This window comes from Danio aesculapii, chromosome 22 (assembly GCF_903798145.1).
Source record: "Danio aesculapii chromosome 22, fDanAes4.1, whole genome shotgun sequence".
Taxonomy (NCBI): domain Eukaryota; kingdom Metazoa; phylum Chordata; class Actinopteri; order Cypriniformes; family Danionidae; genus Danio; species Danio aesculapii.
In genome coordinates this window covers 22,402,173-22,427,056 of record NC_079456.1, presented here as the reverse complement: position 1 = coordinate 22,427,056, position 24,884 = coordinate 22,402,173, and the positions used below count along the sequence as shown (strand labels likewise).

The following is a 24,884-nucleotide window of genomic DNA, read 5'->3' as shown; positions in this document are numbered from 1 at the left end:
TGCGAGTGACGTATCTCTGTAAACCAATAGCGTTCAGCTGTGCGTCTTGCTCCGCCTTTTGGTACTCTTTTTTCATGCTAGGTACCCTTTGCAAAGGGTAACCAAAAAGTAGTTCGGTACAGTTCGCTTTTAGGTACCCTTTGACAGTGGAAACGGCCATAAAAGTGAACTGAACTGTACCGTACCACTCCAAACCAAAAGACACATAACGACTTTCATAACAATTTACCAATGCGTCTGTAAAATATAGCAATTTTTGACATAATTCAAAATGGTTGACGTGGGAAAATCAAGTCAGATTTTTTTTTTTTTTTGTATTTGAAATATTATTTAACTTGCGCTGTTAAGTTACAATCATTGTTACTATTTCTGTCTTTTTTGTCTGTGTAGGTTCGAATTTGTATGTTTGTTATTAAATTGGCAATTTTTTAAAATATATATATGTCTATACACATAAAAATAACAGTTAGTGATACCACTGATATATGCTAAAACAAAATATACACAATTCAGCTTTTTTAAATTCTATAATGGTTAGAATAATTTTTTTAATGTTTAAAATATTTTCGAATCTTACAATAAATTGCATTTTAGACGTGAACTATTTCAGTTATACTTAAAAACCTTCATTCATTCATTCATTAGTCCCTTTATTAATTAATTCGGGGTCGCCACAGCAGAATGAACCGCCAACTTATCCAGCACATGTTTTACGCGGTGGATGCCCTTCCAGCCGCAACCCATCTCTGGGAAACATCCACACACACTACTGACAATTAAGCCTACGCAATTCACCTGCACCGCATGTCTTTGGACTGTGGGGGAAACCGGAGCACCCAGAGGAAACCCACGCGAACGCAGGGAGAACATGCAAACTCCACACAGAAATGCCAACTGACCCAGCTGAGGCTCAAACCAGCGACCTTCTTGCTGTGGGGTGACAGCAATGCCTACTGTGCCACTGCGTCACCCTATACTAAAAATATAACATTTAAATAAAATATCATTTTCCATGTGTAAGTTTCTCTAAATATGGAATAAACACATGCAATACTTCAGCAAGTCATTCAGCAAACCTTGTTTATTCAGATACTTATAATATAATCATTTAGAGGACAGTTTGAAGGTTGTCCATTTCACTGAACTATTATTTAATGAAATTCCTTTCTTAATATTTGATTAACGCACGTTTTTATATTATTATATTAATCAAATCAGAAAATCTTCATAAAATGGTCAAAAGGCTACATTTTGCTCTTTATAATGCTAAATATATTATCAATAAGTCTAATGAATCAGTCAGTAAAGCTATCAGTATAATAATCAGTATTTACATGAATGGAAACCAGTAACATATTAACCTTCACAACTGAAATGTCTTTCCAGAAAGCAGTTCAAATGGTCTCCAATGAGGATGACGCCCCTCTGCGTTTCAAAGCATCCCTATAGACTGGAGCTCATTGGTCAGAATGGTCTCCTTGACATCCATGAAGACCTTGCGGATGTTGTTGGTGTCTGTTGCGCAGGTAAAGTGCAGGTAAAAGCCTCTGTGCGTTCCACTCTCTCGGTTCGAAGCTTCTTTACGGTACAGGCCGCTGATGTACATCTTGGCGTCGTTTTTGTCTCGCTTTTTGCCTGGCATCATGAAAGGGTGGAGATGGAAAAGATTAAGATTAAAAAAGGGAGAAAGAAGAGAGAGAAAAAGTAAAAGAAAAGAGCAAGACGTTTGACATTTCTCCATAGAAAAACAAAGGCACTTACATGCATTTCGGTTTTTATAAGCATTAGGGCAAACTTTTTTTAGATATGAGCTGCTATGTTACAAACTATTTTTATGACATCACTAGCACTTTCTAAAAACAGTGTTTATTAAAGAAATTGTCGTTTTAAATTTATTTGTCAAGTTTACCTTTCAAGTCTGATAATAATATTCAACCTCACGTTGGATTAATTATATTTACACACTGCTTCCGAAACTTTCGTCTATCCAAAATAAATTATGTATCAGGGATTGTTGGTAATTTATTTTTTTTTTTATCACAGTGGAATTTATAATATCTATTGGACTCTGTGCATCTATGTTTTTGTGCATGACGTTTTTTTTAGGATAATGAATAGGGAAAAGTTCATCCAAAAGTTTCAGTAAAAGTTTTCGGAAAAAAAAAAAACCAAAGTATTTGTTTTTCGTACTGTATTTTTGTAAACCGCATCATATCTCACCTGTAGTTCATGCCAGTGAGAAAATATTAGCCCTAATTTGCATGTCAAGTTAGTCATTCATTGACTTTTGAATGTAATGATTCATTTCATTTATAATAAATTAGCAAAAATATTTGTATTTTTAGGTGTTTTAATGAATAACATTAAAATAATCCACATACAGTGCATCTGGAAAATATTCAGTGCTTCACCTTTTCCACTTTTTTTGTTACAGCTTTATTCCAAAATGGATTAAATTCATTTATTTCCTCAAAATTCTACACACAATACCCCATAATGACAATGTGAAAAAAAGAGTTTTTGAAATTGTTGAAAATTTATTAAAAAAATAAATAAGCTGAGAAATCACATGTACATAAACATTCACAGCCTTTGCTCAATACCTTGTTGATGCTCCTTTGGCAGCAATTACAGCCTCAAGTCTTTTTTAAAATGATGCCACAAGCTTGGCACACCTGTTTTGCCCATTTCTCTTTGCAGGACCTCTCAAGCTCTATCAGGTTGAATGGGAAGCGACAGAGTACAGACATTTTCAGTTGTTGTGAAGCCAATCCATTGATATTTTGGTGGTGTGCTTTGGGTCATTGTCTTGATGGAAGATGAACCGTCGCCCCAGTCTGAGGTCAAGAGCATTCTGAAGCAGGTTTTCAGTCAGGATGTCTCTATACATTGCTGCATTCATCTTTCCCTCTATCCTGACTAGTCTTTCAGTTGGTATTAGCCTGGTGATGAGCAGTGCCTGGTTTTCTCCAAATGTAACGCCTGGCGTTGACTCCAAAGAGTTCAAGTTTAGTCTCATCAGACCAGAGAATTTAGTTTCTTATGGTCTGTGAGTCCTTCAGATGCCTTTCTGTAAATTCCAGGTAGTGAGTGGCTTCCGTCTGGCCACTTTACCATACAGGCCTGATTGGTGGATTGCTGCACAGATGGTTGTCCTTCTGTAAGGTTCTCCTCCCTCCACAGAAGAACGCTGGAGCTCAGAAAGAGTGACCATCGGGTTATTGATCACTTCCCTGACTAAGGCCCTTCTCCCCCGATCACTCAGATTAGATGGCCGGCCAGCTCTAGGAAGAATCCTGGTGGTTCCAAACATCTTCCACTTACGGATGATGGAAGCCACTGTGCTCATTGGAACTTTCAGAGCAGCAGAAATCTTTCTGTAACCTTCCCCAGCCTTGTGCCTCGAGACAATCCTGTCTCGGAGGTTACAGACAATTCCTTTGTCTTCATGCTTGGTTTGTGCTTTGACATGCACTATCAACCCTGGGACCTTATATAGACAGGTGTATGCCTTTTTAAATCATGTCCATTCAACTGAATTTACCACAGGTGAACTCCGATTAAGCTGCTGAAACATCTTAAGAATGATCAGTGGAAACAGAATGTACCTGAGCTCACTTTAGAGCAAAGGCTGTGAATAATTATGTGATTTTTCAGCTTTTTTATTTTTCATAAATTTGCAACAATTTCAAAAAATCTTTTTCTCCCCCTATGTCATTATGGGGTATTGTGTGTAGAATTTTGAAGAAATAAATGAATTTATTCCATTTTGCAATAAGGCTGTAACAAAAATATGTGGAAAAGGTGAAGCGCTATGAATATTTTCCGGATGCACTGTACATTCATACATGTAAGTTTTAGCAGATATCAGTTTTGTGGTTAAAAATACTATTATACTGTTATATTGAACAAACAGACCATCAGAACTGTCAGCACAACTACATTTTGTACACAGATCAAATGCATGCACATCATGTACAGTATATACAAACAACTTCTTTCATTTTATCACAATTTAAACTTGTATGACATTAAAGTAACAGTATGAGCTCCATTTGAGCAAGTCAGTAAGATATTGTAGATTATGGCAATTAGCATAAAAGACACATCTCCAAATTCCAATGATGTTGCTTTGTGGCAAATTTGTGTATTAAAAATACTGTATTTTCTAGAAAACAGGTCAAAACAGGTGAATCAAAAATTCAATTGCTTTGTCACAATAAATTCATTCACAGTAAGTCACATTTTATCTGAAAAGAGATATAGCCTGGCCAGCTTTTCCATCAATTTTTGCTGTTTGAGAACAGTTTGACTAATCAACTCAAGCTATTTGTTTTCTTTACTTCAGTCTGAATGGTCTGAAGATGGTGTAGCCAGATTTCGTTAAAATCGGATGAATATGGAGCCAGATTAGTCTCAAAAATAATACATTTACAAAATAAAATTCATACATGCACAGCACACGTCACATTTACAAATTCAGTTTGTAAATTCAAAACACAATTCATAAATGCAACACACAATTCGTGAATTCACAAGTGAAAATTATATTTTCGCCAAATGAATTGGATTTGAGATTTATGAATCATGTTTTGAATTTACAAATTTAATTTGTGTATTTTTGAATCGTGTTTTGAACTTACAAACTGGATTTGTGTATTTACGAATTGTGTTTTAAATTTACAAACTAGATTTGTGTATTTACGAATTGTGTTTTAAATTTACAAACTAGATTTGTGTATTTACGAATTGTGTTTTGAATTTACGAACTGGATCTGTGTATTTTTGAATTGTTTTGAATTTACGAACTGGATCTGTGTATTTTTGAATTGTTTTGAATTTACGAACTGGATCTGTGTATTTTTGAATTGTTTTGAATTTACAAACTGGATTTGTGTATTTTTGAATTGTTTTGAATTTACGAACTGGATCTGTGTATTTTTGAATTGTTTTGAATTTACGAACTGGATCTGTGTATTTTTGAATTGTTTTGAATTTACAAACTGGATTTGTGTATTTTTGAATTGTTTTGAATTTACGAACTGGATTTGTGTATTTTTGAATTGTTTTGAATTTACGAACTGGATTTGTGTATTTACGAATTGTGTTTTGAATTTACGAACTGGATCTGTGTATTTTTGAATTGTTTTGAATTTACGAACTGGATTTGTGTATTTACGAATTGTGTTTTGAATTTACGAACTGGATCTGTGTATTTTTCAATTGTTTTGAATTTACAAACTAGATTTGTGCATTTTTGAATTGTTTTGAATTTACGAACTGGATTTGTGGATTTTTGAATTATGTTTTGAATTTATAAACTAGATTTGTGTATTTATTAATCATGTTTTGAATTTGCAAATTGGATTTTTGTATTTATGAATTGTGTTTTGAACTTTTGAGGATTTTGTAAATGTATTATTTTTGAGCCTGATCTAGCTCCATAGAATAAGAATGACAGAACATTTAGTTTGTGGACGTTTTCTTGAGCAACAGTATTCACTCAAAAAAAAAATATATATTTTTTGCTTGTTCAAACTACTTGTTTAAAGTGAGCTGAAACACAATTTTTAAGGTTATGTTGATACAACCTAATAGTTTTATGTTCAGTCCACTTATATTTGTAAAAATGAATAAGGTAACCTAATCGATTTGTGTTGGGACAACATGAAGGAATTTTCTGCATTTTTACAGTGTCTCACATGTAAAAGTCATAACAAGTCATAACTCAAAACGCTTGGTGACAGTTAAGGGGTTAAATGCTATTCAAGAACAGTTTGTCTAATCAACTTAAGTTTAAAATCTCATTTGTAAACATAACCCAAAGTTGGGTCAAATTTGATTAAAATCAAACAAGCAGCCTAAGAGGAATTTGAAAAGTTGTTATTTTTTTGGGCTAAAAACTATTGTGATGGAAAATGATGTCATGAGCTGCAGAGTCTAATCATTTTGATAGCAAAGAATCAGGAGTCATATTTTTAAAAAGAAATGTTGCTGTATTGTATAAGACACCTTAGTGGGCCGTTCACACAGAATATGTTTTTCCATTCTAGTGTGCTACTTTTCCATTGTTTTTCTATGTAAACATGCAAGCACTTGATGGATGGACATGACCATTGGTCTCACGTCTTGCATATTTTGTTTTTAAGATGGCGTGACGCAACACCATTTATCAGTGTCATTTCCAAAGCAGTGGACCAATCAGAAGAACTCGTGGTGTTTCTGTGTGAACAGCCCTTTGGAATGCAAGTCACGCCATATTTCAGATTACAAAACACATACAATATTCTGGAAAATACAGTATTTATAATATTACTTAAAGGAAATATTTACTTTTTATTAACATTTGATAAAAGAAACAGTCAATGGTGCATTAACTCTCCGCTATTTTGCTCTGTTGAAGAAATGAAGTCAAACATTTCTGGAAAATCTCTCATCGTTGTCCTTCTTGCTTGCAGCTATGATGTGATTGTCCCACCACCCCCTCGAAACCAAAAACACGGTGAAGATCTGTCTGCATTATGTCGTTCCCGGGGACTGATACAACAGCTTCCTCATAGTTTCAGAGTGAGTAAGAGACAGTGATCTGATAATGGGAATGAAGTGTGTCACAGCATAAGAAACTGCAGTTTTTATCCAGCAAAATAATAAACAGAAGAGCCCTCTGCTAATATTGGCACCCTAGGCAAATATTAGCAAAAGACGGCTGTGAAAGAAATGTCATAATTGTTTAACCTTTTGATCTTTTGCTCAAAATATTAACAAAAAACCCTGCTCTCATTGAGGACAAACAATTGCACACGGTAGTTTATTCAGAAACAATTATCTCTATAAATATATAAGCTCCAATATTATTGGCACCCCAATGAATTCATATGAGCAAAATGTTTTTGAAGTAGATTCCCATTGGTATTTTACTTGTTTAGTACACTCGTTTAATCATCACAGGGCTAGAAATAGGAGGTAAAACTCAGGCCAAACTTGCTCAGTCATTCATCATGACCAAAAGCCCAAAAACAGCTGTGATTTATTGCAAAATGTTGTTGAGTTGTGCAAAATGGAGGAAATGGCCAGTTCCACCATCAACATCAATGTTAAGAAATGTCAGCAAACTGCAGGTCTAGAAGAGGACATGTGTCTATATTTCCCAAAGAGGACGGTTTCAGTGACCAAAAGATCTCCAGGAATAACAGCTGGACAATTGCAGAAGTTAGTTATGTCTTATGGTGGGTTTACACCAAACGTGAAGCCCTGTGTCATTTGATTAATTTACTCGCTGGATGTACCATCGCAGAGAGGCTATAAGTAGGCTCACAGAGAATCTGCAAACGACTTCTGCAGACTTTTAGCCCATCATTGAGTCTATGTATTTGCTTGTGTACATTTATATTAATTCAATTATTATTTGTATTTAAATTACATTCAATATTATTGTGCTATAATAATACTAATATTAAAATGTTCATATGATTTATGTATAATACAGTTGGTAAAGTGATATTTTCTGTCTTTTAGTAGATATTTTACATGAGAGACTTGCTTTGTTTACTAAATAAATTAGATTTGCTTTGTAAACGTCAAATAACATTAAAAATGTATTATTTGTTTTATTCTATATATTACGTTTTTACTTAAGATACTCCTAAAATCATTCCGTATAAATCCGCAGATTTTTTACAAAATTCTCAGCAGAAATAGCAAAAAATGTGCGCATATTCTGTCTGGCCCAAGTGATAAGTCCCTTTCCAAAACCTTTTCATTCAATGTTCCTCACTGGGGAACGATCCTCTCATTCCCACATGGACTGCGGATTCACTGGTATCGTTCAAATGACAACTAAAAACCCACCTTTTCTGAGAGCGCCTGACCCCCTGGTAAATAAAACCTAGACCCCTTTTCTTTATCTCCACCTCAACATACACAAACGCAAAATACTATAAATTCTGAATGTGCCTCACACAGGTTAGTGGGCTTGACAAACCACCTATAGAAAACACATTCATCTCACTGATACGTTAACTGACACAAACACTGCATGTATAAAGTGTGCTTCACACAGGTGAGTGGGCTTGACAAACCACCTGTAGAATCACCTTCGCTCTCTCTCTCTCTCTCTCTCTCTCCAAAAAACCAAACTCTAGCACTCTTAAGCTGTGGTCACACTGCACTTTTCACCCCATAGACTTTCATTCATGCACATGTGAATGCGGCAGACTGGAAACGTTAGTTCGTGCGACAATTTTTGCAGTTCGCTACGTTGGAAAGTTCAAGCTTGGTGAACTCTGACCTGCAAAATCACATCACATGACTGCGTGAGACCAATCGAAGATCAAAACATGACCTCTCTGGACAGAAATTTTAAATATGGACCAATCGCTCACTTTTTTTAATCATATTGTTTAATCCTGCTCCTTTTTGCAGCGGCGTATGACAGAATTTTGCATGCTTAAACTCTAATGTGACCGCGGGATTACTATAGCACTTAATTCTCTGAGCAAAAACAAGTTACTTTGTATAACTGGCACTTCTTGTGTGTATTACCTCTTCTTGTTGAATCGCTGAATACCTCCTCATTTGTAAGTCGCTTTGGATAAAAGCATCTGCTAAATGACTAAATGTAAATGAATACTTCCACATTTGATGTGAACCCAGCATACGTGTCAGAATGTCTCCAAAAACTGAAATCCAACCTCATGTACAAAAAAAAAACCCCTCTACTCTCATACAAAAGGAGCAAAAGGTTAAACAACAATAAAAAAATTCTGCATCTTTCTAAAGCCTGATTGAATCTTTAGTATTGAGTTATTGCCGTACCCAATCTGACCCAATCAATCGCCATAGTGAGCATCTGTGTTTTGTCACCCTTTAACAAAAAAGGGTGCCAATATTAATGGATTGTGACTGTCGGAAGTAGATAAAATCAGACGTGGCGAAAGACAAAGGAATGGAAGGTTGCATAGAAATGGCAAAATAACATCCAAGCTCAGTTTATCAAGCCTGCAGCAAAAAAGCAAGGCACGTCCTGAAAAGAAGTGGGCCACTCAGAGCACTCCATATTCCCTCAGAGACCTGATGAGGACAGTGTCTTTCACGTCACCGAAAACCTTCCGGATGTTATTGGTGTCCGTGGCGCAGGTGAAGTGAGGGTAGATCTGTTTGGTCGTCTTTGTCTCGGTACACTTGGCTTTCTGTTCGTACATGTGGGAGATGTAGGTCTTGGCTTCCTGCATGTCCCGTCGTCTGCCTGCGTGGGGCGGCACCACAGAGGAGGGATAGGGGTTAGTGCAAGCTTGCAAGAGAACTGGGAGGAGCACATGCAAATTAAAAGAGGCGGGGACAGAGGGAGAGTCTGACTAGGCAATCGTTTTTGTTAAGAGCTTCTGCTTGAGAATTAAAGGCACAATATGTACAAGTAAAATATCTAAAAGCCCACTAGAACAGTGTTATATATTTGCAGACTTATGCACTTATATTATAACAAATGTTTTGAAGAATGGTCAAATCTAGAGAAAATAGCAATTTTAAGTAGTGTCATGTGTTCTTTGTGGTCATGCTAATGACATCACACACCCTCAATTTGCTTATGATTTTATAGAAAACAGGGAAACAGCAAAGAAACTGTAATATGTTGTGAATGTTGTAATATTACGCATAGCAGCATTATTACAGAACATTAAAATCTATTAATTATGGTAAAACAGCGCTGCTTCTTCTTCCGGAAGCTCTGGACTGTGTCATAATAAAAGCTTCGCTGCTGTAGTGCCACGTCAGCTTTACTTTACAGATTTCCGCAGCTTTACTCTGCTTCGTACTAGCATGATATATGTTCTGAATATTTTAGCTCATTAATGAACTTAATTACCTTTGCACACTGAAGTCCGAAATTTTCATATGCATTTTTTCCGTATTCATATGCGAAAAATTCGTCATGTAAACAAACCTTGCACGCTGAGTTCGATGCGTAATCCATTCCGAAAAAAACGCAAAACATTTCAGAGTCAATTTAAGCAGTGATGCATTGTAAAGTAGAAAAAGGAAGAGGAATAGACCACATATTAGGGCAGCACGATTCTGGCAAAAATGTTAATCACGATTTTTTTTACGTAAAATCAAGATCACGATTTTCTCACGATTCTGTAAATGTAAAATAAAGGTTTATATGATTAGCCTATTATTATTGTTTATTCTCAAACATATGGTAAAACAACAATAATAATATTAGGCCAAATTTTGTATAGTCATTATGGTGGACTTGAACAGACTTTCAATATGTCCTGTTTATTCACAGTAAAATGATGACATCAGAATATAACTATTCATAATTATAAAGTTGATTTATTATGTTTGTTTAAGACATGTGCTTGTCATCTGCTATTGAGAACATTATTAGACCATTATATTTCCATTATATATAGGCAAGGGTTGTTATACTGACACATTAAACATTTATTTTCATCCACAACACTATGTGTTCGCTATAAAAGATAAAATATAGCAAATGCTTGTCGTAATCGTCTATATGTAAAACGCGATATGATCATTTAAACGGTGTGCGCACAGGTTTCACTTTCACTTCCGAGTGCGGCTCATGGCTGCTTTCACTGAGAGAAAAAACACAATCATTCAAATCAAACCTCCCGCACGGCCCTCAAACGATCCCTCTGTGCAACAAACTGAACATTATTTACAACTTTATTACCTGTTATTCACAGCCTATGCAGGTTCTGTTCACTAAAGTAGGCGTCATTTGCGTGCACGCGCGTGTTCTCGACAGTAAGCAACAGCTCACGTGTGACTTCGCGACCGTGAATACATCATTACATAAAGACAGAAATGTCATTTTTGGGTGAATTATACCTTATAAATACAGTATGTGACACTTTTAACACCATTTGAAGGTGTCCATGTTGCTGTGAAGACTTTTGTGCTTCTCTCCTGACCTTGAAAATATAATTGGCTGAATCGTAGAAAAGCTGAATTAAGATCGTGTGAAGGGTCGAATCGAGATCGTGAGCTTTTTTCGATTAATCGTGCAGCCCTACTACATATTGTGCTCATCCAATACTAGCCTACATAGAGAGGAAGGAGAGCTCTCCTCCTTATCAAAGAGCTGCGCTGGATTATTCCCAAATGCAAAGTTTATGTCAGGAAATCAGTGGAGTTTTGATACATTTCTTATGATAGTTCTTATGACGTACGTAAACAAATCCTGAACAGAGACTGGCAGTAGCTATAGACATTATAATAGATGACGGCCGCGTTGATGTATCGGAGCAACGGACTGAAGCGGACCATGAGGTGATTATGTCTATGTCTATTATGTCGATTATGCGTCAAATGTATGGGCACACACTAGGGTTGTCACGATACCATCAATTCAGGCCACGATACTATACCAGCTGAAGTATCACGATACCAAGTAGTATCGCAATACTGTAATAATTCATAACTCAAATCTACGAAATAAAGCAAATTGTCAGAAATACTATATTTTATATGTCATAATACTTAAATTCAATTCCATTATTATTGAAAACATATTATTTGTACAGACTTTAATAGCTGTTTATGTATATACAGTGAATCTTTTGTTATTGCAATAATAATAATAAAATAAATAAATAAATAAATAAATAATTGATCACGCCATATGATCTGTCATGACTGCAGCAAACTATGACCCGTACGCAGACAGTTAAAATGAAATTAAAATAAAGTGGTCTATTGGAACCAGTCCAGAAAATATTGTGCTTAAAGAAGAAATATGTAGAGTAATTGCTTTTACCACGCTATTGGCAAGGCGTTTAATTCTTCTGTATTGGAAAAAAAACTGAGGCCCCAACACATAGTAGATGGATCAAAGACGTGATGTGTTTTATTCAGCTTGAAAATATCTAATTTATTCTCAGAGGTTCAAAAAACAACTTTTTTAAAACATGGTCTCCCTTTCTTTTTTTAATAAATGTATGAAAAAATCCTGATAAATAATGCATTTAAAATAAATAAATAAATAAAGTGGTCTATTGATTATTTGCTGGCACAAATGTTTAAGCATTTTAGTGACTTTTCCATATTGTAGAGCTGTTAATGACAATACTACTGTTGTAGTGGCACCATCAGTATTTTAGAGCCATAGTATCGCAGTGCTACCGTAGTACCGGTGTAACCCTAGCGCACACACACATGTACACACACACCCCAAACAGCAGCAGGGGAGAGGTGTGACAGTCACAGAATCCATCATGGGTTCTCAACTGTCTGCCACATTCTGTTTTATATTATGCACTGGGTTTGTCATAAAGTTATCTGTGGCTCAAGTGACGGCATTTTGTATTTTGCCGTTCGTTGTACGGTGCTCTGAACTGTCAAAACCTCTCAAAGCGATTTTTCGGATGCGAAAAAAACGTCACATTTTTTTAAGACAAACAGAAGTTTTGAAGGCCGTGTGTCAATACGATTCACACAACCTGAGGTGCGAAAATTACAGACGAAAATTTCAGATTCAGTGTGCAATAACCTTTAATTTCCACAGTTCTTTAGATCTAATGAAGACCACAACTCCCATGAGTCATCAAATTACATGTTTGTTTGTTGTGAATGTGTGCCCTCTAGTGGCGAAAATCACACACTGCGCCTTTTTATTGAACCCTTTTGGGGCGAATTGAGCTCAAAGTTAGTAGCTGATTTTTGTGTTGGGTTAATGTTGTTTTAAAGACACTGTTCCTTCAAAAATGCAAATACAGGGATCTTATATTGACCCTGTTTGATTCCTGTTGTGGAGTGTACATGGAGATGTTTAGCAGAATGTGCCATTGCAGCTCTTTTACATACTTTTTACATACTGTTTATTTGATTAGAAAGTACTTGGAGTTAATTACTATTGATTTAAAAGGTTTTATCTGCATTCTGAGCAGTTTTAAAATAGCAAAAATGATATAGGGATGCCAAAATGTAGTCTAATTTTTTTTTTTAATTATTTAAATGAACTCGCATAGAATAAAAATATGGTAATAATTCCAGCGTACTGATTTATTTGATCAGTAATATTGTGAAATCATGAATATATTTAATGTGTTTTTAAATAATTATTTATTCTGTGATGTTAATCAAAATTCAATTGGAATTTTTTTGGTTGTTGCTTTCAACATCTTTGGTCTACAAGAGATTTAAAGCACTCAAACTAGGGCCATTTTTCAACAAACAAACAATGAAATTTATGAAAGTTAGGAGCATAGCTGTGATTGTGTTTATGTGCAGAGTCTTGTATCCGTACCTTGAAACTCAGGGAAGTAGGCTTTTAAATCAGATGACTGGATCTTTTCCTCCAGGATGTCCATCTTGTTTAGGAAGAGAATGATGGAGGCGCCGGCGAACCATGGCGAGTGGATGGTGGTGTAGAAGAGCGACAGGCTCTCTTTCATGCGGTTCTGGAGCCGGAGAGAGAGGAAACGTTTGTGTCACCAGTTAATTAAATGAGAGAGAGACAGGAGGTGTAGAGACATTACGTAATTTATGGGTGCTACATGTGAAGAGAAGGTGCAAACGAACTTGGATCTGTCAAGAAATGGTCGAGTCATGTTTCTCCTCAATGGAATAAAAGGTTATATTTGTGCATAAATAAAATGAAGCCTATTTTTAGGACAACTTAGATGTTGTGACGTTATTTTCAGGATGAATAAAATCAAGGCATTCTTATGTACAGATAAATATTCTTTAAACTGTATGTGTGGAATGCTGATGCTTGGTATAGTGATTGAATTTTTGCAAATTTTCTTTTTTTTGGAACTTTAACAACACTTTGACATTAATGCAATACAAAAGTAATTAAACATATCCATTACTCTTGGTTACACTGAATTAAATGTATGACATGTAAAAAACCCACATGGGTTGAGACTAGATAATTTTCGCAACTGAATAAGGTGCAGTATGTTAGTTTGACACCCAGTGGTTGAACTAGGTATTGCACGCCTGGTTCAAAACACACGTAATCGCAGGTTGCCAGATTGACAATATCAATGGTAGTGTGCTTGACTTTCAAGCCTAAATGCTGATTTAAGTCGTTTTATGTCGTTTAATATGTATTAATTAGATTATAAACCTTACCATTTGTTGGAGTGCAGTGAGTGCACTATTCTGTGCTTCTGAATGGCTGTATTTAAATTTCTGTCATGTTTCACCTGATGTAAACAGCCAAACTGCTTATCACTGCAAATCTTGACACATAACGTGTTGTTAGGACAATGTAACCTGCTCACCTAATGTTGACGTTCATAATATTTATATTATTTGCTAATTAATAAACCACCTCATGTGGAACTCTAAATCTGCATCTCATTTCACAGTCTACTACTGTCCACCAGAGGTCGCATTTCGCTCACCCACACATGCTTTGAGAGCCTTCATGACTGAATTAATTAAATACGCTGTTTTCCACCAAGGCAACCTGGGGTGCTGATATATAATTGGCTAAACTAGCATTGGGCAGGTTAAATGTCCAGAACAAAGACAGATGTTCCGGCATGTAACAGACATTTTCAAAGCAGAATATCTGACTTTATCATTGTTTTTCAGATGAACAAGAATGTTCACTTAGCATGTTTCTTAAATATCTGCAAACATATTAAGGTATTTTTATTCTTTAGAAGAGTCAAAAACTTACATACAGCACATTTAAAGTATTGTTTATACACACTATTATTAATTGCTATAATGTTCACTTTTTTTAGTTTTTAGTTTCAGTAATTTTAGTACTTCTACATAATTTCTTCACATTTTTTATATTAGTAAGCCAGTGTTATATAGTGAATGTTAACATACCGTGGAAGGTCATGACTGACCAATCAAAATTGAGTATTCCAGACAGCTGTATAATAACTTTCATTTACAAACAAAGAAATGCTGAAAAACATTGTTCATTCTTAATTGATCCAAATATCAAGCTAATGATTCTCAAAATAGGTTTTATTAAGCAAGCTGGAAAGACGCTTTGTATTTGTGGTAAATATTTGTCAGAGGCCAAACTAATGCAATGATCAAATGCATTGATTGGGATGAGAGCGAAAGAGAGAGATAGAGACAAACAGGCTGACGGAGCTGCTCACCTCTTTGTTATTCTCCTCCAGCACCTGGTCGTACTCACTGAGGGAGGCTAAAAATATGAGCGATGTCACATTCTCAAAGCAATGGATCCATTTTCTCCTCTCCGACTTCTGGCCACCCACATCCACAATCCTTCAGAAAACGACACCCAAATGAATAGAAGTGGTAAGATGAAAGATCAAGTTCTCTTGTTTATACTCGCCGCTGTCTGTCTAAACCAAAAATATTCAACGTTAACTGTAAAACACTATAATTTGTTCCTACTTCCTTTTAGTCAAACGTGTTTACCTCACAATTCTCACAAAGACTGTAGAAGCACAGTTATGTAGTTGAAATGTGATCCTAGTGGTTGTAGTCTATTTCAGTTATGTTTTTGTGGTTTTCTGAGTGGCCGAATCCTTCAACATGTTTGGGAAACGTGTATTAAAAGTGTAAATGTAAAGGTAAAAGACTGATAAACACTGATTTAAAGTGCCCCATTACACAGTTGTGAACACAAGTCCATAAAGTATTTAAATTATCCAATTAATTATCCATTGGGCTGCACGGTGGCGCAGTGGGTAGCACGTTCGCCTCAAAACAAGAAGGTCGCTGGCTCGAGCCTCGGCTGGGTCAGTTGGTGTTTCTGTGTGGAGTTTGCATGTTCTCCGGGTGCTCCGGTTTCCCCCACAAGTCCAGAGACATGCGGTACAGGTGAATTGGGTAGGCTAAATTGACCGTAGTGTATGTGTGTGAATGAGTGTGTATGGATGTTTCCCAGTGATGGGTTGCAGCTGGAAGGGCATCTGCTGTGTAAAACATATGCTGGATAAGTTGGCGGTTCATTCCACTGAGGCGACCTGAGATTAATAAAGGGACTAAGCCGAAAAGAAAATGAATTATGCATTGAAAAGGTTGCTATTGTTGTTTTGGAGGTGTCCTGCATTAGATAAACATCCATGCAAGGTTAAAAGGTTTATCTTCTCATAATATATACAGTACACTGCAGTAACAGATCTTTTCTAACAGTGTTTGAAATGGTTCATTCCAGGATCCAGTCTCTCTTAATCCCTTCTACTCTGATTGGTCAGATGGCCCACTGTGTTGGGATTTGGTCAGATGGATCTGCTGTGCTCTGATTATTCAAATAGTGTGATTGGTCAGATGGGTCAGTCTAATGTGCCTAGTCAGATGCCAATTCTCTGCTCTGATAGGTCAGATATCGCAGTCTGTTATGATTGGTTAGAAGGCCCTTCTCTACTCTGATTTGTCAGATAGCACAGTCTGTTGTAATTGGCCAGATGGCCCTACTTTGGTGTCATTGGTCAGATAGTCTGATCTTCTGTTTTGGTCAGATGGGCCAGTCTGATGTGATTGGTTAGATGGCCCTACTCTAATCTGACTGATCTACAAGCACAGTCTGTTGTGATTGGCCAGATGGCCCTACTTTGCTCTCATTGGTCAGACAGCCCAATCTTCTGTGATTGGTCACATGGGCCAGTCTAATGTGATTGGTTAGATGGCCCTACTCTACTTTGATTGGTCAGATAGCACAGTCTGTTGTAATTGGCCAGATGGCCGTACTTAGATCTCATTGGTCAGATAGTTTGATCTTCTGTTATTGCTCACATAACCCTAATCTGCTATGATTGGTCAAGTAGCGCAGTCAGATGGGCCAATCTGATGTGATTGGTTAGTTAGCCCTACTCTGCTCTGATTGGTCTGATAGCACAATCTATTGTGATTTGATCTCTTTGCTCTCATTGGTCAGAGAGCCCAATCTTCTGTGATTGGTCAGATGGGCCAGTCTGATGTGATTGGTTAGATGGTCACAATCTGCTTGGTCTGACAGCAGTCTGTTGTGATCAGCCAGATGGCTCTACTTTGCTCTGATTGGTCAGATAGTCCAGTCTTCTGTAATTGGTCAAATAGGCCTGTCTGATGAGATTGGTTAGATGGCCCTACTCTACTCTGATTGGTCTAATAGCAGTCTGTTGTGATTGGCCAGATGGCCCTACTTTGCTCTCATTGGTCAGATAGTCCAATCTTCTGTGATTGGTCACATGGCCCTACTCTGCTCTGATTGATCAGATAGCACAGTCAGATGGGCCAGTCTGATGTGATTGGTTAGATGGTCCTACTCTACTCTGATTGGTCTGATAGCACAGCCTATTGTGATTTGATCTCTTTGCTCTCATTGGCCAGATAGTCCAATCTTCTGTGATTGGTCACATGGGCAAGTCTGATGTGATTGGTTAGATGGTCCTACTTTGCTCTCATTAAACACATGGCCCTGCTCTGCTCTGATTGATCAGATAGAAAGTCTGTTGTGATTGGTTAGATGGGCCAACCTAATGTGATTTGTTAGATGGCCCTACCCTGCTCTCGTTGCTCAGATAGTGCAGTTTGTTGTGATTGGTCAGAATGTCCTACCCTGCTCTGATTGGTCAGATGACCCTACCCTTCTCTGATTGGTCTGATGGCCCAGTGTTTTTTTATTGGTCTAATTAGAGTGCATGTTAAACTTAAATACCCTTTACCTTGTCCAAATATCTACACTGGGGGCTTCCCCAAAACTAAAAAGACTGTTGTGATATATCTGAAAATTCTAGCATTCATTTTTGGTGCTAAATTGTGGAAAAATGTATGCTAGTATGGATTCCAGCATATTCACAACATGTCAACAACACAAGCCAACCTCCTCCAGCTCTCAGAAACAACTACACTGTTTGAGGGTCCAGATAGATATTGATAAAGGGTTTCATTGATATCCAGAGACTGAAATTATGCACATTCCATCAACAAACACATGTAAACTTATTTCATGCTCTTCTGTGTCAGTTTATTTTCCATAAACAGCTGCATGAGCTTTAATGCCAAGTTTATAATGAAAAATGTATTGATGAGGGTACCTAAGAGTGATCTTTTCCACACTGAAGGAGTAATCGTTGATGCCTGTGGTGGGGAGGCGCACTCGCAGGACATCCTGAGCTGTAGGGATGTAGTCTGGAGCCGCGATACGTTCCAAATTTGTCATATAGCTAAAAACAAAACAGAGAAGAAAATGTAACATACTTGAGTGTATGCATTTTAGAACTGTGTGAGTGTGATAAAGTGTCGTGATGTTTGCCTTCTGCTTTATTGGTGTTTGTGCTTTGGACGGCAGTTTAATTAAACGTCCTGGTTTGTTTGTGTTTCTTATCATGGCCAGGTTTGTAGAAGTGAAAACACCATCGGGGAAGCAGGAGGAGAAAACCAGAAGGACATGCAGAACTGTGTAAGGGAGTGATTAGGTAACGATTAACAACAACACTCTGATGTGCTTTACAGGAAATTTGCTTAACAATAAGCTTAATTTAACAGGCGTCAGGGGTGTTAACAGCATTAGTATGAAAATATACGGTTTCTGCTTTGTAACGTTTTGAGAACTGAAAATAAGATGGTAATATGACCCAGCTGAAGATGAAAAACAGTGCAGCACGTGTCGGTGGAGGAGAATATAAAGAAAACCGTTTTTATGTAGTGTTTAATGCAACAGAGTGGTTTACTGCAATACTGGCTTGTTTATCGATATAGCTGCATTGCCCTCCAATGGTGCCTTTTGGATCTGCACAAAACATTGCAGCTTTTTTTAAAACATTAACATTCATACATAATTTTATATTCATTTTATACACTGAGGGTTTTTTATTTACATTAAACAAAAAGTTAAATGATAAAAATATTGTAATATTAAATATTTTAGCAGTAATATTATATTTATTGTTCACCTAATTGTCCATTTAATGTTTTAAATATTAAATGATATATATTAAATAATATTGTTCATTTAAGTACATAACTAATTACAATAAATAAATAATAAATAAATAAAGATTAAACAAATATAAATTAATGGCAAAATATAATATCAGAAATGTATTTATATTTGATATCAAATTGTATGTGTAAAATAAAAATAAATAAATAAATAAAAATAATGAAAATAAAATAAACAAAAAACGGAAAAGTAATTTATACATTACAGTACTTTTTATTTTTTATATATATATATATATATATATATATATATATATATATATATATATATATATATATATATATATATATATATAGACAAATAGATAAATAGATATATAAATATATATAGATAGATAGATGGATGGATGGATGGATGGATGTATAGATAGATAGATAAGGCCAATATTAAGTTTAGAATTATTATATTTAAGTTATATTTACTTAAAATAATAAAAATTAAGATTTAATATTTCTGTTAGTTTAGTTATGTACTTTATATAGCACATTTTTACAACACAACCCCAAAGTGCTGAACACAATCAATGCTAATTAAAATAACGTCATACAGCAAATACATAACAACTAAATAGAAGACAAACCCCTCAACATTAAAAAGGCTCAAATGCTAAAGAACAATCAGTAATTAATATCTTTATTGCTAACAATAAGTAGTTCTTGCTCTTTTGTGTGTTGTTTGATCAATTCGGTTCATGTTGGAATCAATATTCCATGTCCAGGTGTTTATTATTTGGTATGTTTTCATGCAACGAACATGCTAATGTGTAGTCAGGTGATTATCACAAATATGAGATTAAAGTACTTACTATTCAGTCGAGTCCAGAAGCTGGTATTCTCTACGGCGACAGTAACAGGCCCTGATTCCAGCATCAGCCCAAAGCCGCCGGATGGCCTCCACATACATTCTGTCTAGCTGCGTCACCTGACGGATTTCCACGTTTTTAAACTGCTGCCCATATGCCTGAAGATGTGAATGGAAACATTTGAGGATATTGTGTAGATCTTTTTATTATCCTGGTGTAGCAGAATGTGGAAAGTACAGAGTTCTATTTGTGGGACTATTTATGCAAATATTATTATTTCTATATTTATGCAATACATTTTTATAATACTTAACGAGTTATAATTCCAAATTATATAATATAAACAATATATTTGGTTTAAGGCATTTTATACAAATTGTAAAACTAATGGATTTTTATAGTTATATACTATATATATATATATATATATATATATATATATATATATATATATATATATATATATATATATATATATATGTATGTGTGTGTGTGTGTGTGTGTGTGTGTGTGTGTGTGTGTGCGTGTTTGTGTTTGTGTGAGTGTGTGTGTGTAAATTTATGTGTTTATACTAGAATTATAGCTCTTTATATTACACACACACACACACACACACACACACACACACACACACACACACACATATATATATATATATATATATATATATATATATATATATATATATATATATATATATATATATATATATACAGTATATATATATATATATACTTACATATATAGAATTTGTATGCAGTACATTTATATGCAGTATATCATTTTGGTAAAATTTTAAAATGGATCTTAAAGATGATCTTTAAAATGGATCTAAAATGGATCTTTTGAGCGAATGACTCAATAATCTCTCTGCATGCCTATAAACGTGTTATGTAAAGCAGGTAGCAACTGCTTGTGTTAACTGTGCCATCTGTGGATTTTAAAGAGACTGTGCACTTCATAACTTTAAAACTGCGATGTCTTAAAAAAAACAACAGTATCATGTTTTTCTTCATCCACTCACCTCATTCTGTGGGTTTGAATAGGGAATCCTCAAGCTTTCCATCGCCCCTGTCATTGCCTTCATCGCTGTGAAAATATTCTGATAGACATTTTTAATGTATCCACGTCTGTCTTCTTCCGAAAATCCCTTTCCATGAATGATCCTCATTTGCTTGATAAAAGTTGTCTTCCCGCTTTCCCCAGTGCCTGAAATCAAAAGTCAATAAATCATTAATTTTCCTTCAGCTTAGTCTCTGATTTATCAGAGATCACCACAGCGGAATCAACTGCCAATTATTCCAGTACGTTTTATGCAGCAGATGCCCTTCCAGCCGCAACCCAGTACAGGGAAACACCCATACACTCTACATTTACACACACTCTCATTCACCTATAGCTTATGCCTTTGGAGTGTGGGAGAAACCGGAGCATCCGGAGGAAACCCACCCGAAAACAGGAAAAACATGCACACAGAAATGCCAACTGGCCCAGCCGGGACTCAAACCAGTGCCCTTTTTGCTGTGAGGCGACAGTGCTAACCAATGAGCCACCGTCAATAAATCAAATACATGTAAATAATTAATATCATATATACAGAAGCACTAGTTCTTCAACCGGGTCATGAATGACAACAATGGAGAAGAGTAAGGAATGCAAGCTGCTGGTGATGGCCTGCGAGACTGTTCTACACAGGAATGTTATCTGTCCAGTTAACAAAGAAATCACGAAAGCGAGACGCTTTGCAGAGTCAGAAAGCATGTGGTCGGACGTGTTTAAACTGAGATTAACATCATTTTCTCCACAGACTCTGCTCCAACATCTATTGTCTTCGTTTAATTGATTCAAGCGAGCATTAACTAGTTATCGCTGACTCACAGCTGCTCTCAAACCGCAAATGTTTGACAGGCAAACAATCCCACATCAAATCAGTGTAAGCGTTGACGGCACAAATCGAATTTTTCGGCATTGCGAAATCCACGTTTGCGCCCACTCCATTACCAAAAAAATGTCAAGCATGCTTTGATGATCTTGACCTTTTTCCAAAAACGTGTCGCTCGTGACGTCACGTGATGCATTTAAAAGTTGGCAAAGAGACTAACTTGTACTAACTTGTACTAACTTGTCAACTATGTAGGTGGACAGAATTTTTTTCTTTGTTGATTTATTTCACAACAAAAGACAGTGTACATTAATTAACATTCCATAAGAAAGTACAAATTAGCATTTCCAGATGTTATAAGTCTGTAAACCAATAAAAATACACATTCAAATGATAAACAAACTGCACATTGAGACAGGGATGTGACATGTCAAGCAGTAATTTTCTTTACAGCACATTTAAAAGCTCCATTTAATTTTCACAAGAGTGTGCTGTCACTGTGATATGTTCATTTTCTTCAACAAAATTGCAGTTAAAAATATGACTGCAGGCTGTAATTTGGTTTATCTTACTTTAATTTAGAACAAAACAATCATTTAATACTTTAAAATGTGTCGTGGTTGATGTTTGTTTCTGATCAACAATGACTATTGGATACTTTTACCATGATTTAAAGTAAAATGTCATTCAGTTAACAAGTTCAGAAATCTCATCGTACATATTTAGATCTAGAATCACTTGATGGCAAATTTAGTAAACTATTTTAAGGATAGTTCACCACCATAAATACTGATAAAGTTTTTTTCAAATCTTCAAACCACTAGGTTTAAGCGTTTGCCTAAGCTTTTGTCTTTTAAAGTATATTCAAGAGTTCACTCTTAGCTGATGGTTAATTATAAGCTACTTTAGCATGCTGTCCCGGAAGAGAGCCCTGAGCTCATAAGATCCCCGAGCCCGGGGCTCCCTCCCGTTGCAAGACGAGAGGGGAGTTTGAGATCAGGTAGATCTTGAGAACTCCCCTGCTGTAGTAACTAATGAACAGATAGTGATTGGTCTTAGGAGATAACTACTTACTTGAAGCATGTCTATGATGTCGATTTGGATTAGTCAATTAACTTAAGTTGCATGTATTTAGATGGTGGGAGGAAACCGGGGAACCCGGGGGAAACCCACGTGAGCACGGAGAGAAAGTGCAAACTCCGCACAGAAATGTCTGCTGGTTTGGTAAAGCCTGAAACCAGAGATGTTCTTGCTGTGAGGCAACAATGCTAAGCACTGGACCACCGTGTCACCCATCTAGGAAGAATGAGGAGTAGGGGTGGAAGGGGGGATTCTTCAAAACGAAGATAGCAGTGGTACGTAACCCAGGGTATTTGTAGTAGCTTAGGAGTTGTCTGATTGGTGCATTGAGAATTGGATGATGTGGATGCAGCTGCTAGCAATCATAAGCACGTGATGCTCTCGATATGAGTTTATAAATAAACTTCACTTAATATTATGATCACTTTTTCTGTCATATTTTCAGTAAATAATGGTTAGAACAAATATGCAGTTTCATGTTTACATTAATATGACAATGGAATATTATTCCACCTCTTTTGTGTACGTTTTTTTATAAAAGCAAAACATGAAACATATCAGCAGACACATATATTTAACATGCTTTATCAGTTTATAAAATGTCTGTTGAAGAATGCATAAAATTTGTGTCTGTGATTTGTCCACTTTTTCTAAATTTCACTGTCAATCACAGCCTGCATATACAAGTATTTTCAATAATAATTGTTTACTCCCTTAGTCTTAACATTTCAGATGACTCAGAGACCCACATAAGTTGTTATTATAATTTAGTAATTTTTAAATAAACAAACTCGTGAATCGCTGAAACATTTCACCTAATAAAAGCACTTTGATTTCCCTTCTCTCCCGTTTCTTCTGATCTGCAAGGATTCTTTTGATTTCATTGTGAATGACGATGGCGTTTTTCTCCTCTTCAGACAAGCAACAGATGCACGTCGTGTAGCACCATCTCCAACAGGCCCCCATCTCACCTAAAAGAGAGAAAAAGAACATTTAAACTTGATAAAAACATATAATATAATGTTCTTTTTAGAAAACGAAGTCCTTAATAAGTGCATAATTACTACTTATAATAACCAAATAATAAAAAACGTCATTTAAAACGTGTAGCGAAGTTGTTTTGAATCGAAACTGTTTCGATGAACCGATCGAACCGGTTCACAAACCGCTCTCGAGTTCAACTCGTATTCCCCTGTGAAAATTTTATTTGAGTTAGTCTATATGTAACAAATTGCAAGAATTTACAAATATACCTTGATTTAAAGAGACATTTATGCTGTAACAATGTCAACTGTTAAATACAAGTTTGTATTATGTCATAGACAGGTGCGCTGTGACAAAAGATTCACAGAATCGTACGTTGTTCAAACGAACCGATTCGATAAAATGAGCCGAACTTCTTTTATCAATATACTTAGAAATTGTATTAAATTCCATTTGAAAGTGTGTATACCTGTGAATTACACGCATGTGTACAATAAGCTATTATCCGTGTAAAAAGGAAAAGAGTTTAATTTTGATATCGATGTAAAAGCTCTATTGACACATTTCCCAATCTCGGACTTCCCCTAAGAAGAAAATAGGAAACCTAATACTTGTTCCAGGTGCGCGATGTATTTTTGCAACAATCATAAAAACTGAGAAAAGTTAAATAGAGAAGGAATCTCTCACCTGCATTCGTCGACACACCGGTACAGAGTCAGTAATGCCTTTACGAAACACAATCCATTATTTCCTGAGTCGAACTGGGTTCGGACCAACGTAATCCTGAAGTTTTCTCAAAAGTTTCCCCCAGTACATCCAAATTCTTCTGTAAACGTTACATCATCCCCCCTTTGGCTTCAGTCAGCTTTGCCTACAATTCAGGAAAGTTCTCTCTCAGCGCAGATTGTCCGTCAGCAGAATATGGGCTGTCTCAACACCTGGTCACCTGTCTACAAAAGACAGCGGTTTGGGCAATCGGGATGCGCGCGCACCGCACGCGCTCTCGTGTCTGAAAGCTGCTGACAGATTATATTAGCGCGCGGGGGTCTCGAGGCGTGTTTCCAAAAGTTTTTAGTTTGACGAAATGCGACGCATGCGTATTTAAGGCAAAAATAGTATCGACATGATCTTGCCCCATCTGAACGCCTCCCTAGGCGTGTACCAGTCAGCATTTTCAGGTATCACATCTCCTCGGCAGACAGTTTGCTGTGTTTTGAGACAGACATTAGATTAAC

The 24,884-nt window shown here is 36.2% G+C and overlaps 1 protein-coding gene across 2 annotated transcripts; it reads right to left on the bottom strand.

Moving 5' to 3' along the window:
• Positions 1-1,236: 1,236 nt before the first annotated feature.
• On the bottom strand, positions 1,237-24,884 carry LOC130215886 (guanine nucleotide-binding protein subunit alpha-11-like). 2 transcript variants are annotated; one of them, XM_056447747.1, is made up of 8 exons: positions 24,337-24,884; positions 23,481-23,636; positions 20,728-20,912; positions 19,707-19,861; positions 17,994-18,122; positions 15,105-15,234; positions 13,274-13,427; positions 1,237-1,635 (listed from the first exon to the last, which is right to left on the bottom strand). In XM_056447747.1, the coding sequence occupies exons 2-8, from the start codon at positions 23,629-23,631 to the stop codon at positions 1,433-1,435; spliced, it is 1,107 nt and encodes a 368-aa protein (XP_056303722.1). In that variant the 5' UTR covers positions 23,632-23,636; positions 24,337-24,884; the 3' UTR covers positions 1,237-1,432. The 2 variants fall into 2 exon arrangements, with proteins under 2 accessions (XP_056303722.1, XP_056303721.1); XM_056447746.1 differs by lacking the exon at positions 1,237-1,635 and adding an exon at positions 5,976-9,244 and having other exon boundaries at positions 24,337-24,757.